At 40.4% G+C, this 18782-nt stretch overlaps 1 protein-coding gene across 7 annotated transcripts in view; it reads right to left on the bottom strand.

Annotated features, from left to right (window-relative positions):
- ablim1b (actin binding LIM protein 1b) overlaps positions 1–18782 on the bottom strand; it is a 284014-nt gene that overhangs the window by 120031 nt on the left and 145201 nt on the right. For all 7 annotated transcript variants that reach the window (XM_069900020.1, XM_069900019.1, XM_069900018.1 and 4 more), the window contains exon 4: positions 16079–16188. In XM_069900020.1, the coding sequence (XP_069756121.1) occupies positions 16079–16188 (110 nt within the window). The remainder of the gene's footprint in view (positions 1–16078; positions 16189–18782) is intronic.

Raw genomic sequence — 18782 nt, forward strand, 5'->3', positions numbered from 1 at the left:
TTTACCCCCTCTATAAATCTTCGTCCGCGAAGCCAAGCCAAAGAGAAATGCTTATAATGTGCTTTCAGATCTTGTATTGCTTTGGAGACCCCAGTGATTCCAAGAGAGAATGCAAGGTGAAGAATGATTAGGCCAAGTGGAAAGCAAATTGCTTTTATTTTAGAAAAAAACTTTTTTTTTGTTTAATCACTTTAAATATTTATGAGTGACATTTGATTTAGCTACATTTCAGAAATGATAATAGAACACTAGAACATTACAGCAGAGTACAGGCTCTTCAGCCCACAATGCTGTGCTGACCCATGGAAGTCTATTTCACAGCATTCTGATTTTTTTCTATCTCACACCCATAACCCCCCCTTTTTAAAAACATTAATGTGTCTACCTAAGAGTCTTTTGAATGTCCCTATTGTACTTGCCTCCACCCACTACCCCTGGCAATGCATTCCAGGCACCCACCACTGTGTAGAAAATTCACCTCTGACATCTCCCTGAACTTTCCTCCACTTACCTTAAACCAACATCCCTCTGGTATTTGGTATCATTGCCCCAAAATCTTTTACTTCTATTAACTTTAACATGAATACCTTCAGCATCTCTAATTGTCAGAGACACTCAAAAGGTACAAAAATCAATCAAGGATTTTACCACCTGCAAAGCCCTACCCAGGCCTTGGTAACTGCCAAAGGTTCTCAGGGGTATTGTGTCCTGGACTCAATGACCCAAACCTTGCTGACAGACATGGGGATGATTAAGCCCAGAGAGAAACCTTCCACAAATAGAGGAGCATGGATTCCAGATGTGGAACCGTCAGCACAAAGCAATCCACCAGATGTGGAACCGGTCCTATCAACATCTGATCATAGAGAAAGGAAGTCCCGCATAAGGAAGTTAAGAGAACTCTCCCAACTTCACTCCTCCCTCTCTCCATCTGTCTGTCACTCTTCTATTTTTCACCCATCCATCACTGGCTCCTGAATCACCCCCTCTGCCATAATCTGCCTATCTTTCTTCTCCGGAATCAGCCTTGGATGTTCAACCTAAAAGATAATGCCCATTCAGCAGACTGTTTTCCCCTTGGTTGTATCTCCTTATGCTCTTCAAATGAACTCTCAAATAGCTCTCCTTTTTTCGAAAACTTTTCCCCATTGACTTCCCATTCCAAAGTCCATCACCTGCTGCCCTTCTGGACTCATCCTACTAATATTTTACTTCTACTTTGAGCAGCTTTTTCAGGTCTCCCACCAATCTTTGTTCAGGTTTCAGGATTCCTGGGTTCCATTGATCCAAAGCTGCTCAACACTGATAACAAACAAATGAAATTCTTCTTTACCAGACCAATAATTTTAAATTCCTTCGAAGATTATATCTCCCTGAACTGGCAAAATAATTTGGATGTTGCATGGAAATGCTGATGCATTGGAGTCCAAGTGCCAGGACATTTTGAGATTCCTGTGCCAACACTGAAGTCACAAACTTACTGGGCAAGCTTTGGTAGCCATTTCCTAGTGCACCTCACCACTGGACCCTATGGGACTTTATTTTGCAGAGAATCCCCCAGCAAATACCGAGGAAGGTTTACTCCTAGACTCTGCGCCAGGTTGGATCAGGTGCAGAATTCCTGGCCCTGCTGATTTGGAAAGCAAAGAAAATACCAAGAGCCAATTTAATACTGAAAATGCACAAAATACTCAACAGGTAGCATCTGAGGAAAAAGGAACATGCCCAGATAGATGATGCACCATTGCTCCTCAAGCTTATATGGAACCTTGTTTTAACAGTGCACAGACAGAGAAGAATGGAGTGGGATGTGGAATGAAGGCAGCAGATAGATAGTAGGTGTGCTTAGTCTCCAGCTCAATTCCCTTTTCACTCATGACTGTGTAGCTAAGTTCAGCTCCACCGCAATCAATAAATCTGTTTGAGGACACCACCATTGCTGGTCAAAAAACTGAAAATTATGATTCAGAATACAGATTTGAGATAGAGAATCTGGCTGAATGACAGCAGAACAATATTGCTTACAACATCACCAAGACCAAGGAGCCTATTTTTAATTTTAGAAAAGGGAGGACAAGGGACCACATCTGTCCTCGTTGATGGGACTGAAACGGAGAGGATAAGCATTTTCAAGTTCAGGTGGAGCAAGCAAATCAAGGGAAGGCACACCACACCTGAACTTCCAAACCAGTCTGAGGAGATCTGGCATGTTTTCGAATACTCCATCAAGCTTCCACAGGTGTACTATGGAAGGTACAACGACTGCTTGGATCATAGCCTGGCTTGGTAATTCAAGTGGCCAGGAATGCAGAGGGTAGTAAACATCACCAAATCCATCACAGGCTCTGACCTCTCATCCGCTGAAGACATTTACATGGAGATGCTGCCTCAAGAAGACAGCCAACATCATAAAGGACCACATTGACCCTGGTCATAACCTCTTCTCACTGCTACTTTCAGGTGGAAGGAACAGAAACCTAAAGACCAGCACCTCAAGGTTCAAGAACAGTTGGTTTCCATCAACTATTAGAGCCTCAAACCTCCCTTCTTCCACATGTTACACTAATCATAACTACACCAACATCACAAAATGACTGTCAGCATTATAACACCACTTTTTTTCTCTTGCACAAAGGTAACTGAATATTTATTCACTACTTAGGCATGTGTTATCTATTTTTACTTAATGTATATTTTTGCAGTTTTCTCATTAAGTGCTTGTTCAGCTGCACCAAGAATTTCAGTATGTACAATGTCTTCCATGATGTTTGGGGCAAAGACTTTTTTTTTCTCCTTTATTTGCCCTTGTTCTCCACAGTTTTAAATGTGTAATCAAACAATTCACATGTGATTAAAGTGCACATTCCATATTTTATTAAAGGTAATTTATATACATTTTGGTTTGACCATGTAGTAATTACCAGACTTTTTAATGCAAAGTTTCCACAAAATCTGCATGTGGGAGATTACATGACCAATGAAGGCAATATGCGAGATTTGTGTTCAGGTCCCAAGATGGTGGGAACATGAAGAGTGAAAATCGTATTTCCCTTGGTTCAATGGAAAAAGGATAGGAATGACTGGTGAAGATGGATGAGTGGTCCAGGAAGTTGTGAAGGAATGCTGAAAGGCAAAGGAGAAGAGGAAAGAAAATGTTTGTCTTAGTTGTACAATCTTGTTGAAGGAAGTATAATCCAGTGAGTGGATTGAGTCATTGGGTGGGATAAGAACAGAGGTGCAGAAAATCAGTGATGCATTCAGTGATACAGTGAACTATGGTGGAGGGAAAACCAATGTGAAGGAAAAATAAAATACCCAAGAGGCACCTGTGTTGAAAGTTCCAGAATTTAATCAAATTAGAGATAATGGAGACAGAAGGTAGGATGGGAGGTGGCCATGCGAGTTTATGATTTGGTGCAGATGTTTGTCATTAACCCATTCCCAAGAATGGAAACAAAGGGGTTGAGAAAAGGCAAATAGATAGAGCATGTGAAGGCAAAAATCAGGGTGGAAACTGGCTAGAAAAGTTATGATATCAGAGAGTTTTGAAGGCTTGCAAGAAACAGCACCAACAGAAGTTGCCACAAATTGGAGCAGGATCTTGATTGGTTGAGTAGGTGAGCAGACGAATCCTTAATGGAATTTAATACAGAGGAATGCAAAGTGTGGCATTCTGGGAAGTCCATCATTGGTAGGACCTAGATAGAGAATGGTAGGATCTCGGGGAGTAGGTAGAGCAGAAAGACCTAGGAGTGCAGCTACAGTATATCGTACGTTGAAAGTGGAGTCACAGATCGAGAGGGTAGTCAAAAGTGGAGGGGAGATTACATTGCAGTTGTACAAGACATTGGGGAGGCCCCACTTTGAATGCTGCATTCAGTTTTGGTCATTCATGCTACAGGGAAGATTTTCGAGGCTATGACCAGAACTCAGGGATGTGGACGAGTGGGAGAGTTTGAGCAGGTTAGAGCTTTATTCATTAGAACAGAGGAGGAGGAGGAGGAGGTGTGATCTCAGAGAGGTATACAAAATCGTGAGAGGAATAGATCAGTTGAATGTTGTGTCTTTTGGTCAGAGTAGGGGAAGTCAGTAACCAGAGGTTGAAGATGAGAGGGGAGAAGGGGAGATTTTTTAAAAAAAAAGGTGGTGTGTGCATGAAACTAGTTCCCAGGGATGGTTGAGGCAGGTATTATTGCAAAGTTTAAGGAAATGTTGAATGGATTCATGGATAGAGCAGCCATTCTCAATCTTTTATCTTTGGCTATGGCCCACTAAGGACAGTACTCAAGGTTTATGGGGCCACTACCCTGTTGAAGTGGTCAACTTTTGGTTTCTTCCATACTTCTTCCCTACCCACTACATTTAAAAAAACTGTAATTTGAGTTCAAACAACACAAGGCTTTTACTTAAATGTGTTGTGGCTCCCCAGGAGGGGGCCATAGTGTCCCCATTGAGAATGGCTAGCTTAGTGGATATGGGCTAAACATAGGCCGGGGAGAGGGGGGTCATTTTGGTCTACATGCAAGTTGGGCCTGTTCCCATGTTCCACTACTCTAAATAGCATACCCCGCCACAAAGACAGGATTACCTGACACCCTTGCAAGCTCCCAATACTACATCTTTAATCCAGAGGACCATTTCAGTCAGGCAAATGAGTGTCTTGGGAGGGGAGGGGGAAAATCACTCACTTGTGCTGTTCAACACCTTGGCTTCTCCCAGGAACTTGTGTATTGAATATTTTAGTCATCAGAATTGAGCATGTTTGGGTAAAACAATAATTCTATCTTGATCTTAGGAGTCAGATGGGGATTTGACCCAAGAATCTTTAGGTCTTATATTTTCTTATTCCTTATTTACACTTGGACCTCAATTACAAAACAATGAACTTCACAGTTACAGAACTCTGTATGTGCATGGCTACACATTAACACCAAGTTGTCCCCCTCCTTGGGGCTTTTACTCCATTGGCCACTATTCTCAGATACAAAATCTCTCAGCCGTTATTGATAATTTAACATTTTATTTATTGATCACATAACTTGGTTAAATTATTACATGATCCAGCAACTCAGGTGTTTTTTTTCTGCAGTTCTCTCAGTAAACAACAGAGGGAAATCACACCAGGTACACATCCAAATGCAGAAGACATCACAGCTTTATCCAATGGGAATCTTAAACAAAGGAAGGAAACAAGAAAAAAGGAACAGACCAAAGGATAAAGAAAAAAAATAATGGCCACTGTAGAACCTTTTAATAAATTTAATAAATTAAATACAATAGTAAAATTTATTAATCTGGAACTGGTAGGATTTTGAGGGGGGGGGGGGTGGGGGGCACCAGATTGATGCATGATCCAAACTATTGGATATTGTCCTAATTTACTTTATTTTTGAAAAACAAAACATCGCACATAGTACAGTGGACACAGCAAGTTTTAACGAAGTGCAGAAACAAGGGCCCCAGTGTCAGCGGGAGAGTGGGAATCAGCATCTGGTGAATCAGACGCAAAGCCAAATAACAGCAGCAGTGGCTGGTAAAATGTTTTGAAGATGCTTTCGATTTCCTTTGGTCTTCAAGGGCAACTCCAATATCCATTGCACTGCTTACCCTAAACAATGTAAATAAACACTCACTACATTAATCACAAAATTCTAACAACTATTTGCATTTCAAGTTATTTCAAAGTACACAATATTAAATTTAGTCATTTACTCTTCATGTATTCATCAGCAAAACTCATCACTACTACTTTAATTATCCATTGAACGCACCAGTGACGCTCATGAATTAATCCTCAAAATGGGGTTTCACACATTCATGAACACAACTCTCTAATTCAATTTTGCTTTAACAATTATCTCTGTAATTATATAAGCTACCACAGCAGCAGCTTGGAATTATTGGATGCCTTGAACACAATTCTAATAGTTCTACTGTTTCACGGTCACCACAGCCTTGAGCTTCTGCTTTCATCTGCTCTTATTGCCTGACTCTTATTAGACCGGCATCTCCCGGTTGGCCGACCATTTCAATTCCGCTCCGATGCTCATATCTCCCCAAGGCCATCAAGGCCACCTGTGTATTGGAGGAGCAACACAAAATTTTCCATTCTGGACACTCTCCAACTGGATGGCATTAACATGGACTTCTCTGGTTTCTGCAAGCCTTCTCTCCATTCTCCCTCTCTTCCCCATCCCTCTGTCTTCTTCCTCCACCCCTTCCTTCTCCAATCACAGAGCCACGCCTCCTCTCCCTGCTTGCTGGAGTGCCCTCCCTCCCTTATCCACACATTACCACCTGTCTGGGGGACTGTGCTCCTCTCCCCACCATTTTGCTCGGGCACCTGACAACATTTTGCTCATCCCTTGATGAGGGTCTCAAGCCCGAAACATTTCTTAAGTATTTTTATCTTTATTATATAAAGTGCAAGTTATATAAAGTTTGACTTGTTGACTTTCTCCAGTATTGTGTTTTTACTCCCTGTAAACAACAAACCTTCGCAGGCACTTGCACTTTGAAGTCAGCAAGTCACTTCCTCTGACATTCCCTCTCTGGACTTTATCCATTGTCTGCAAATCTGTCACAACTGCTTTCAGCCTTTCCTGATGCAATTTAACTCCACCACACCAGGATAACATCATCCTTTGAGGCATCACTCACTGGCATTTGGAGCTTTTGAATGATCTTCATATTACAAAGCAGTCCTCTCGAAAGCACATAAATATTTCTGCGCTCAGGTAACTCAGCAACTCCAAAACAACTCACCCAGAATTCTTCCCTAAAACTTGTGTGGTCTGGTTAAGTTTAAGACATTGGGAAATCGAAGATAAAGTGATGGAAAAAGAGCTTGCAGTTGCTAGAATTTGCAACAAATAACTGAACACTAGAATCATCAAGGATTCATACCACCCAGCACACACTCTGTTCTCACTGCTACCATCAGGAAAGAGGTCGAGGTGCTTCAAGACTCGCACCACCAGGTTCAGGAACAGCAGCTACTCCTCCACCATCAGACTCCTCAACAAATTAACTCAATCTGGGACTCATTTAAGGACTCTTACCTTTGCACTTGTTTTATTTTCCCTGTGTTGCACAGTTGTTTGCATGTCTTTACCTGCTTACATGTGTACACTGTGGTGCATTTTTTTTTGCACAACCAAAAAGTGGTAATTATGCCTCACCCGCAGGAAAAAAATATCTAAGGGCGGTCTGCGATATTATCATCTTACAATAAATCTGAAGAACTCAATGGAGTGAAACATGAATGTCTACTGTTATGGGCCCTAGAGGACCCCAAAACCCAACAGCAATAGAAATTCACCAAGACTTAAACAAAGGTTACTTCTAATTTCCTTTAAACATAAAAACAGAATCAAACTTTAACTTATTACTATTAACAACTTAACCTCACTTAACTCTCTTCTAATTCTAACCACACATGTATGTAATGTGTGTATAAGTTCAGAAAAGTTATTTGATTCACAGTCCAATCTCACTTCTCACTCCTCCAATTTCACCAATATCAGGCAATTCTTATACTGGGCACAGAATTTAACATTTATGAATTTCACCAGGCTTTGGTGCTTGAAAGGTAAATAGTTATTGCTCAGGAAGGTCCTTGTCAGTTTTCATAGAGAGATTTGTTGCTTGTTGGACACAAATTTATTGTATTACTGAAGAAACTTGGCCCATCAGGATTTTCCAGATGAAAAGTTCTTTCTTTCAGGTCATCAGAGAGTTCCTTTTCTGTTTCTCTTACATAGGAACATAGGAAATAGGAACAGGAGTAGGCCAAAAATGGCCCATGGAGCCTGCTCCGCCATTCAATAAGATCATGGCTGATCTAATTTATGACCTAACTCCACCTACCTGCCTTCTCCCCATATCCCCTAATTCCTCTATCATGTAAAAATTTATCTAACTGAATTTTAAATATGTGTAATGAAGCAGCCTCAACCACTTCCCTGGTTAGAGAATTCCAAACATTCACTACTCTCTGGGAAAAACTATTTTTCCTCATCTCTGTCCTAAATCTACTCCCCCGAATCTTGAGACTGTGTCCTCTGGTTTTAGTTTCCCCGGCCAGCTCAAAAAACCTTCCTACATCCATCCTATCCATACCCTTCATAATCCTATATGTTTCTATAAGATCTCCTCTCATTCTCCTCTCACTCGAGCGAATACAATCCTAAATGATTTAATCTTTCATCATAAGTCAACCCCTTCATCCCAGGGATCAACCTAGTAAACCTCCTCTGGACCGACTCCAAAGCCAGTATATCCTTCCTCAAATATGGAGACCAGAACTGGACACAGTACTCCAGGTGCGGTCTCACCAGTACCTTATACAGTTGCAACATTACCTCCCTATTCCTGAATTCAATTCCTCTAGTGATGAAGGCCAACATTCCATTTGCCTTCTTAATAACCTGCTGCACCTGCAACCTAACTTTTTGCGATTTTTGCACAAGCCCTCCCAAGTCCCTCTGCACCACAGCATGCTGTAGTTTTTCACCCTTTAAATAATATTCAGCTCTTTTCTTTTTCTTGCCAAAGTGGATAACCTCATACTTACTAACATTGTACTCCATCTGCCAGACCTTTGCCCACTCATCCAGCTTAACTATATCCCTCTGCAGACTATCCACATCCTCATTACAATTTGCTCTTCCAGTCAATTTGGTGTCATCCGCAAACTTGGCTACACCACATATTGTCCCCTCCTCCAAGTTATCAATGTAAATGATGAACAGTTGTGGGCCTAGCACCGACCCTTGCGGCACCCCACTTTCCACTCTCTGCCAACCTGAAAAACTCCCACTTATCCCGACTCTCTGCCTCCTGTCAGACAACCAATTTTCAATCCATGCCAATATACTTCCCCGGACTCCACTTTCCTGTAACTTATTGATAAGTCTCTTGTGCAGCACCTTATCAAACGCTTTCTGGAAATCCAAATATACAACATCAACCTGTTCCCCTCTATCCACCGCACCCATTATATCCTCAAAGAATGCTAACAAGTTTGTCAAACAAGATCTTCCCTTTCTAAAAACATGCTGCGTCTGCCTGAGGTGAAGTGGTGTGTGTGTGTGTGTGTGTGTGTGTGTGTGTGTGTGTGTGTGTGTGTGTGTGTGTGTGTGTGTGTGTGTGTGTGTGTGTATACCACATTACTCTCTTAGAACAGAAAATTGCCCTCACACCAACCACAGCACCTGACCCAATCCTACCTGACCCAATCCTCTGAGATGTTCATCTGTTGTTTTCCAAAACAATAATCCACTATTCCACAGCACGTCCAATTAACACTTACTTGTGAAGTCCTTCAGCAAAGCAGTTTCCATTGTCTTTACAAAGGCATTGGAAGCCTGGAATGTCTGGCTTGAGCAGAGCTCTGGCATTTTAAATGAGATCTGTGTTGTGAAGTGTTTGTGACCTACACTAAAGAAAACCCCACAATGTATCTCCTTTAAAGCATATCTATATACAATATAAATATCCTCAACATTCATTGGAGCGACTTCATCACCAACATCAAAGTACTCATGATGGCAGAGGCCGACAGCATCGAATCCACACTGCTGAAGATCAAACTGCGCTGGGTAGGTCACGTCTCCAGAATGGAGGACCATCGCCTTCCCAAGATCGTGTTATATGGCGAGCTCTCCACTGGCCACCGAGAAAGAGGTGCACCAAAGAAGAGGTACAAGGACTGCCTCAAGAAATCTCTTGGTGCCTGCCCCATTGACCACCGCCAGGGGGCTGATATCGCCTCAAACCATGCATCTTGGCGCCTCACAGTTCGGCGGGCAGCAACCTCCTTTGAAGAAGACCGCAGAGCCCACCTCACTGTCAAAAGACAAAGGAGGAAAAACCCAACACCCAACCCCAACCCACCAATTTTCCCCTGCAACCGCTGCAACCGCGTCTGCCTGTCCCGCATCGGACTTGTCAGCCACAAACGAGCCTGCAGCTGACGTGGACATTACCCCTCCATAAATCTTTGTCTGCGAAGCCAAGCCAAAGAATACAATATAGAATATAATCTGTCACACTGCAGACACTGTGATTGTAGTAAAAACGCAGAAACCCACAGAACCACTAGAATGGCAGAGAGGATCACTGAGTCTCCCTCCATCCGACTACCATGCCACTACCCCCCCTTCCAAATCAACATGATCCATCCAGATTGTTATCTAAAGAGGGCTTGCAAAATTGTTGATACGTTGCATCTTCCAGCTATTCTCATTGGGAAAGAGATACAGAAGTATCAGAGCCAGAATCACCAAGCTGCTTCCAATGGATGCCCAGAGAAGCAGTGGAGTCACTCCCTGATATCATTTTTTTGGTATTTTCGTTGGGGTGTGGCTACAGTTACGCTCCCATGTGCATCAAATATGGGTGGCATATTCTGATGAAGGTGCTGAGTCAGTTTTTAAGACAAGTGATTTTGTCTCCGTAGGAATACAGCAATGCATTCCCGTCATCCACCAAATGATAAGGAGAGGGGAGTCAGACTTCCAGGGACTTCATTCCAGATAAAGCGATAATACAGAATGAATTTGGATCGTTTGTAGTTTATGTCCATAAGATTCCCCAAAAGATACAATGTTGGGTCCGATGGGAAAATATGCCCGTTTTTCCTTGTGAAGTCAAAACAGCAATGTTTCAGAACAAAGGTATCAATGATTCACAACTATCCTCAGCAAGGGAGGGGTATAGAAGGTATATCGCAAAGTTTACGTTGATTACTCGTGCATGGGGCAGCACAGTTCGCGTAGCTATCAGCACAACTCCTTTACAGCACCAGTAATCATGACCGAGGTTCAAATCCCATGCTGTCTGTAAGTAGTTTGTACATCCTCCCCATGTCTGCGTGGGTTTTCCCCAGGGACCCCAGTTTCCTCGCACCGTTCGAAACTTACTGGGGGTATAGATTAATTGGGCAAAATGGACTTATTGTCTGAAGTGGCCTGTAATGGTGCTGGATGTCTGTATGTCTAAATTTAATATTTGTGCACATGTGCATACCTTTGAGCGTGCTTGCATCGTGGACCAGGAGGATCCCAACAGAACTTTATAAAAAAAGTTAGAATCATTTCAATTGGAGGCCTCCATCAGATCCAATGAGTCACAGTAACTTGGAAAAAAAAATGACGAGTTGAAACGTGCAATTGAGCAGCTCATGCACAACCAGGAAGAGGAGGAAGAGTTGGGAAAACTGAGCATGGGATACTAAAACAGATTTCTTTGAAGGAAATTGTAAGGTAAAGTCCCTGCTGCTTTATTAATACAAGGAGCACAATGTTTGATCAATACCATTAATAACAATGCCAATGTAAAGCCATACCTCTTTTACAAGGTAAAGCATATCAATACATTTTTCAAATAAATGGAGTGTGCAATAATTTACACAGGATATTATTTTGGCAAACCCTAACGATTCTCCTTCCAATTCTGAGAGGGTAAGAACAGAGTTCTGGATGAATGAATTTGGAAGGAACAATATTCATTCATTTAATCTAAATGTGGCACTGGTCTAAGTATTATGATGCTGCACTCAAACCAGTTTCCTGAGACAATCAATGAATCTTCCAAATTAGTCATGCAACAAACTCCGATAAAGGGATGTACTTTACACAGATGCCATCTGTACAGACCTGATTTTGCGTTTAATGTGCCTGCTCAGACGAATGTGATTGCAGTAATATATTCCCAGATGTTATGCTTGAATGCACTAAATGATAGTGGTTTCCATTGTGCATCTCAGATAGTGTGGGAATTCCAGAAAGGCTTGGATCAAGTACAATATAATGCAATTTGAGGATTTGCAAGTTTGATTATTTATTTATCAAACTAGTTTGATTTATATTTATAGGCACAACACAAAAGCTTGGATTAAAGATGAAGAATGGAAATGATCACAGAGATTTCATTCGCAATGCAAAGGTAGCATTGTTGATCTGCACAACAATTCAGAGACATGGGTCCACCGCAAAACCAACTTCAACTGGATGATTCCAAGCACCGCAAAACCAACTTCAACTGGATGATTCCAAGAGATTATGCGATGACTTTGCTGTTTTACCAAGTCAGACAGTTTTTTTTCCCCTCCTTTCCAACTTAATGATTGAAATTATTTTCATTTCTCTTCCCCAAAATTTGCCTCCTAGATTATTTGAGGCTGGTGGATCAGTCTTTAATTCTGGAACTCAGGAGGATTAATTGTTCTTTCCCAATGTATCTGTTTGGGTTGGAGGTTTGATCAGATATCAATCCAGAGGACTCGAAGAGCACCAGAGAGGATCACTGGGGTATCCCTCCCCTCCATCGATGTGATCTGCCAGGAACATTGTTTGAAGGGGGTGTGCAAAATTGTTGAGGACCATAATCACCCCACACACAGCATTTTTCAGCTACTCCCATTGGGAAAGAGCTATCGGAGTATCAGAGCCAGAATCACAAGGCTGAGAAACACCTTCTTCAAAGAGCCAGGGAGATTGCCAAACGACTGAATAAACTACTCATACTAATGCAGTACACAACATCTTTGAACCACCAACGTCAAGAACAAACATGGTAAAGGAGGAAAAAAAAATCAGGACTGCCATGCCTGGAAATAGCTTCTTCCCACAGGTTGTGAGATTGATGAACGGTATCCTGTAACTGATTAAATTATCCCAAAATATTTATACATTTTAATAATCACATATACACTTGGCAGTACATTCTGTATTGTGTGTATCTGCGTGTGCCCTTTGGTCCAAAGAAACACTCTTTCATCAGGTCACATATGCATAGTCAGATGATAAACTAACTTTAAGGTCATATTTGGTAGACTTCCCTTCATCAGTGAAGGACCAAGGATGTCCTGTTACAACTGTACAAGATATTGGTGCATGTGCTCTTGAAGTAATGAGCATAACTCTGGCCAGCCAACCACAGGAAAGATACAATTTGGCAGGAAAGAGTTCAGAAAATTATGCAAATGCTAACAAGACTGACAGCCTTGAAATACAAGGAGAGAATAAGACTTTCCTTCCTGGAGGATAGTAGGGTGCTTATAGAGGGTTATAAAATCATGAAGGACACACCTAAGGTCATGGTCAATTTTTCTCCGATTGGAAATCTAAATCTAGAGGGCATGCACTGCGGTAAAAGGAGCTGAGGGTAATGGATCAAAGGAACAAGCTGCCAGAGGAAGTGGTAGAAGCAATAAAAAGTAATATTTATTCAAACACCCCCTTCAAACAAAAATCTAATTGACACAATTTAACACCCAAACCAAAAAAGGTTATGTTCCAAAAGGAGATCAATGAGAAAGTGAACAGGATCTGCAGTTTCACAAGACACTAACATATTCCCAATGTTATTATTTTTATCAGAGCAATTTATCTCGAATTTCACAGAGGGTGGAAGTTCAGATAAGTTGACCAAATCTCCCAATTCTTAAACCCCACAGAATCCTGAAGACTTTTGATGGAAGGTGGTACTATTAATCCTACAGTGAGAGAAACATCATACAGTGAAGAAAAATTCCTCCTTAATCTGAAGTCCAGGATTCAGAAATCTGTATGCCTCCAAGACACAATGCAATCACTGTACAACAACACTCAAAATTATATGCAAGGCTTGCTTTCCCTCAGAAAGCAAATGCAGTGCATTAAAAAAATATCAATTTTACATTCCTGACAAATAAAAATGGAGTAGCATAAAAATTCAAACGTGTCGTGTTAATCCCTTCCCAAATCATACACCCCCACTCAGTTTTTACTGAGTTAAATTAATATGCTCTGGAAGTGAATGGTTGCATTTACAATCATGAATCCTACTTGCAATGACGATACACTTAACCAAGTCAGATTTAATGAAGTTCTTCCCTGTGCTAAGCTCCTTTGGAGATTTACTGGGTAAATTAACTTAACACTTTTTGATTTTTGATGTATTGAGACCTGATTTAAAGCAAGGTTTCAATGCTATTTTGGACCTGTCAATACAGTGACAATACTGTACCTTAAAGATAGATTGGTAGCACTACAAATACATTCACCAAAACACAAATTACGGCTGAGACCATTAGTTCTGTCTGTTTGTTGAGGAAACAGAATTGATCAAATTGTTCCACCCTATTAGTTGACTTAATCAATAAGAACACAAAATTAATGCCTTTACTACACTAACCTATCAGTGTAGTGTTTCTTGACCATTTAAAAGGATCTTAATGATTTATCTCTTAAATATGTTAAGCAATCTTCAAGTTATCAATTCAACTCTTCATGAATGCTCAAGTATTCTAGATTTTATTTCTATTACATCAAAAATTAATTCAAAGTCAGACACAAATTAAATATTGCAAAATTAATTATTTAAACATTTCCATTCTGAAGATAATGAGTGCAATTAAAAATTTTTTTGGTCATTTTTAATGCAGCCAACAGCTAAAACAAGCCTTTCACCTTCAACTATGAGCTATAGTCCCAAACTTGCTTAGATTTATGGTACAGAATCTTTTATACAAACCCTTGGGACCAGACACTTTTCATAATATGGAATTTTTCGGATAATAGAATAATTGTAATGGTAGGTCATTAAGTAATTGCACTGATTTCAGATTCATGCAAAACAAAGACACACTCCAACTGCAAGGGTCTCTGGATAGAGTGGGGGGGGGGGGGGGTGTGGCAGCAGTGCTGGACGGGGGAGTTTTGACCACCCCACTGGCCACCCTGTGTCAGGGGTTGGGGGGGGGGTGGGGGGAGAATAAATGAAGTGAGATGAATGACAAATCAGGCATCTGTATATGGCAAATTGGAGATGCTGAACTCTGTTTTAGCCGCTGGCACCTATGGAATAAGGATTCTCTAGGGTTCCACTAATTACTGACAAGTGAGATTTGAGCGTGGGTCGCGTCGGGTCACGTTTGCCACCAAACACGAACTTTGGTGTTCAGACGAAATCCATGGAAAAAAATGCTAATTTTCTGAATTTCAGATAAAAGATTTTGTACCTGTATCAGCATTTCACATGGAACCACTGGCACTTACCACCAATTTCCAGACCAATTCATTTTTACCTCAGTATGTGACAAACTTGTATAATAACTATACTAGCTTTGAGATAATGTATGCATATCAAGTAGTTTGAAATACAACAGGGAACACTCAGCAGACCAGACAGCAAGCAGCGAAGGAAGATCAGAGGATGTAATGAAAGTTTCTGATAATAAACACCTCATCAAGATTGGTGACCTGAAGTATTCACTCTTTCCCCACAGCAGATGCTGCCTGACCTGCTGAGAACTTCCTGTATTACTTCAGACTATCACCATCTATGGTACCTTGCTCCTGTTGAGTGGTGAAGAAATAACTGCAGTAATTCTTTGAAAACTTAGCAATCGGATTTTATTTGAGTTCCAATACAAAATGGGTAATCAGATAAAATTTGTGACAAACTTAATTGAAATATTCTATCCCAACTGATGTTTTAGATAGTCTGGAACAAAGTTTATGTAAATTTGGCTTGAAAATAGACATTTGGCTTAAATGTTGGGGAGCTATATTGCTCCAAAAGTTTTATTCATAATTAATCAATTATCATTCAAGATAAATGTTCACTAGAATTTCAAAAGAGCAATTTGGAATTTTCCAATACTTGACACAGAAGATGAGAAACATCTGCTGACATATCTGTGATAATAATCATTAATGCAGCTAAAATTAAAGTTACCGCAACATTCAAGATGAAAAATGCATCCAAGATATTATATATATTGAACATCACGTGTCCGCCTCATTTACCAGTCTTTCCTATTACAGATAAGCCATTTCTGCTATTATACCAAAGAGGTTTAAATTTAAAAAAAGTATTAAAGCACAACCACAGTCATCAAACACTCATATTACTTATGCACTTGAGAATTGCTTGAATGAGGAAAGTAGACAGTTCAGACAAAGAGCCACCAAGTTGCACTTCAGTTTTCTGGGACTTGTTGCTAGTTTTTCAACAGCAGAAGGAATGCAATTGTTTTTGCCCATTGCTAAGCAAATCTTGGCTGATTTTCCCAAGGATATGTACTCACTGTTATTACTGACAATCCCTTTAGGACTGGAGGACTTTGGCTGGGTACAGTGTTCACACAGACAGTCTTTTCCATTGAAAGTCACACGGTCTCCAGCTGGGAAAGGACGCCTGGAAATCAACACAAAAAATATTATCAACATGTACTGAAATAATGTATGGAGCAAAGTAGAAAGTAATTTCCCTGAGAGGTCAAAAAATTTTCCTTTCGCTGTTAGCCAAATGATTTGAAGCATACCCGAGCGCCTTTGCATGATTTATCACCCATGAATGCATTGAAGGGATAGTCCCTATTCTTTTGCTTCAGATTATAAATTTTAGCACCTCTTTGTTTTGGCTCTAAATCTAAAAGCAAGTGAAGACTCTGGAACATTTTCTCAGCATTGGAATCACTGGGTATACAGATGCCTAATGCACCAAAGTGAAGTGCACATTGTTGTGTGTATAGCAAACAACTGCTCCTCCTCTAAGCAATGCAAGTCAGCTTCAAGCATTTCATGAGCAACTATTCTTTGAAATAGTACAAAGGAATACTTTAAAGAGAGGGCAAATGCATTCCCCCCCCCCCCCCCCCAGCAGTTTAGCACTCTCAGTATTACTCTGGAGCACCACCCCCTACTTTCAGCTTAAAATAGGAAGAGAAAGGGAAGACCACCACCAACCAAGCCAAAGGGAACGCATCATTATTGTCAGGGACAAGAAAGTCTGGATTGATGTCTCAGCTTCACAGGAACAGGCATCAGCTTTGTTGTCACAGCTGAAGAGTTCTCTACAATAATTATAATGGCAAGGGCAAGGAAAATCTCAGTGGAGGTGCCAATCATTTTGTAACTGGACAGAGTGAAGAACAAATAAATTGAACAAAACTTCTTTCCTGCTTATTTCAATTATTTTACGTGAAGATCTAATTTCAGTAGAAATTAGAAATATGAATGCAACAAATCAATGCCATGTCTTAATAAAATTGTCTTCCCAATGTTTAACTTGAAAAGGAATAAACATTGCAACAGTGCAAGAAATTAGCATTTGACCAATTCTAAACAGATACAGGGAGAAAGATCTAAAATTAAGAAAAGCATCTCAACAGATGAGCCTGAGACAAGATTACAAATGCTGGAATTTAGAGAAGGAACTCAGCAGGCAAAATTCACAGAGAGAGGAAAATGGTCAAAATGAAGATGATTTAAAAATCAAGTTGGACATTATTTTTCAAGGAAGGTCTTGCACAAGAAAGAGAAGCATATTCCTGACAGAAAATAACTCATAGTAATACATAATAACAAGATCATCCTCTAGACTCCCCTCAGAATTCATTAGTGGAGGCATTTCCCATTGATTGGCTCCAACAACCCTTCAGTGTATTCTCACCCAAACATTCCCAATGGGAAATGCAGAAGAAATAATTAGAACAAGGAAATCAGACTTGCTATATCGGAAACCACTCAGTTGTGAACCTTAGTAGATTCCACCATGATTGAGACATAATCAAGCCATCTGTCATCTTCTACCACTAAATAAACTAGAGGCAAACAGTATGTGAACTTGTTCACTGGTGTCATAATTAAATACTCAACTTTAAAGAAAGTTCTCACAGCAGGTCTAACAAAATACAGTAAAACCCATGTGTGGTGCGCTGTTAGACAGAATCAGACACATACAAGGTAAAGACTGTACAACTGGCTTTAATCCACAAAGACTTCCACAGAGCCAAACTGGCTGTGGCTGCAGCAACTCTGTGTGAGGCCTTGGGAGGCTGGCGCAGGCTTACAATCCTGAAGGGTGATTGACACCCGACCGGGTGGGGCTTGATCCATTCAGGCTGACTGATTGACAGCCGGCCAGGTGTTGTCCTGTCCCCTTACACTCCTGCAGGTACAGAGGTTGCCCCCTGCAGTAGGCCGGTGATATACCATCACACCATGGTATCCAGAATTCAAGCAACTTGAGTAAAATAAAGAGTAAATAGAGGAATGTAAAGAGAATATTTACTTTTACAATTTTAAACTTGCGTATTTTTTTATCATCTTAATTGAAAAAGAAAATATTCTATGAAGTAACACAAAAACTTTTGAAAATGAGAGCAAATATTCAGCCAGTGGTGTGTCTTATCCTTTGCTCATATCTGCTTTTTGAATAAAGTTGTTTAAAACAGCAATGGCGTGGCCTAGGATGAAGAACTGGTTGATGCTGCTCGCCGTTGGGGTAACTCTTAAAATGTTTCCTTATCCTTACTTTGTAAGAGTCACCTCAGTCAGAGGCTTTATCTGTAAATATGGTAGAGGGGAGGTTAATTATCTATAATGTTATTGTTGGTCTTTCAGGGAGTTTCGTGGAGGGGAGGAACCTGCAGATGCAGTGATGGATAAACGTTATCCAAGGATGTGACTGAAAATAAAGTAAAATGCCTTAAGGTTTATATGTTCGTGTAAGTAAAGTGTGGTCAATGCAAGTATAGAATTTTTGTATTTTCACATGCTTCTTCTTAACGCAGGTGTATTAATTAAGCATTGTTAAGAGTAAGCCTCAAGAAACTGGAAATTATTTTTTGTTATTTGATTTAATATTAGATTCAATTCCTTACATGTCTAAATTGAATGTAGTAATGTACTAATTTCTTGTTTACAACAGAAGCATTTATCTGATAACGTGGGATTCCATTCTTTTAAGTTTTGAAACTATGTAACAAATTATATTGTATCATACGA

The sequence above is a fragment of the Narcine bancroftii genome, chromosome 10, assembly GCF_036971445.1.
Source record: "Narcine bancroftii isolate sNarBan1 chromosome 10, sNarBan1.hap1, whole genome shotgun sequence".
Lineage (NCBI taxonomy): Eukaryota > Metazoa > Chordata > Chondrichthyes > Torpediniformes > Narcinidae > Narcine > Narcine bancroftii.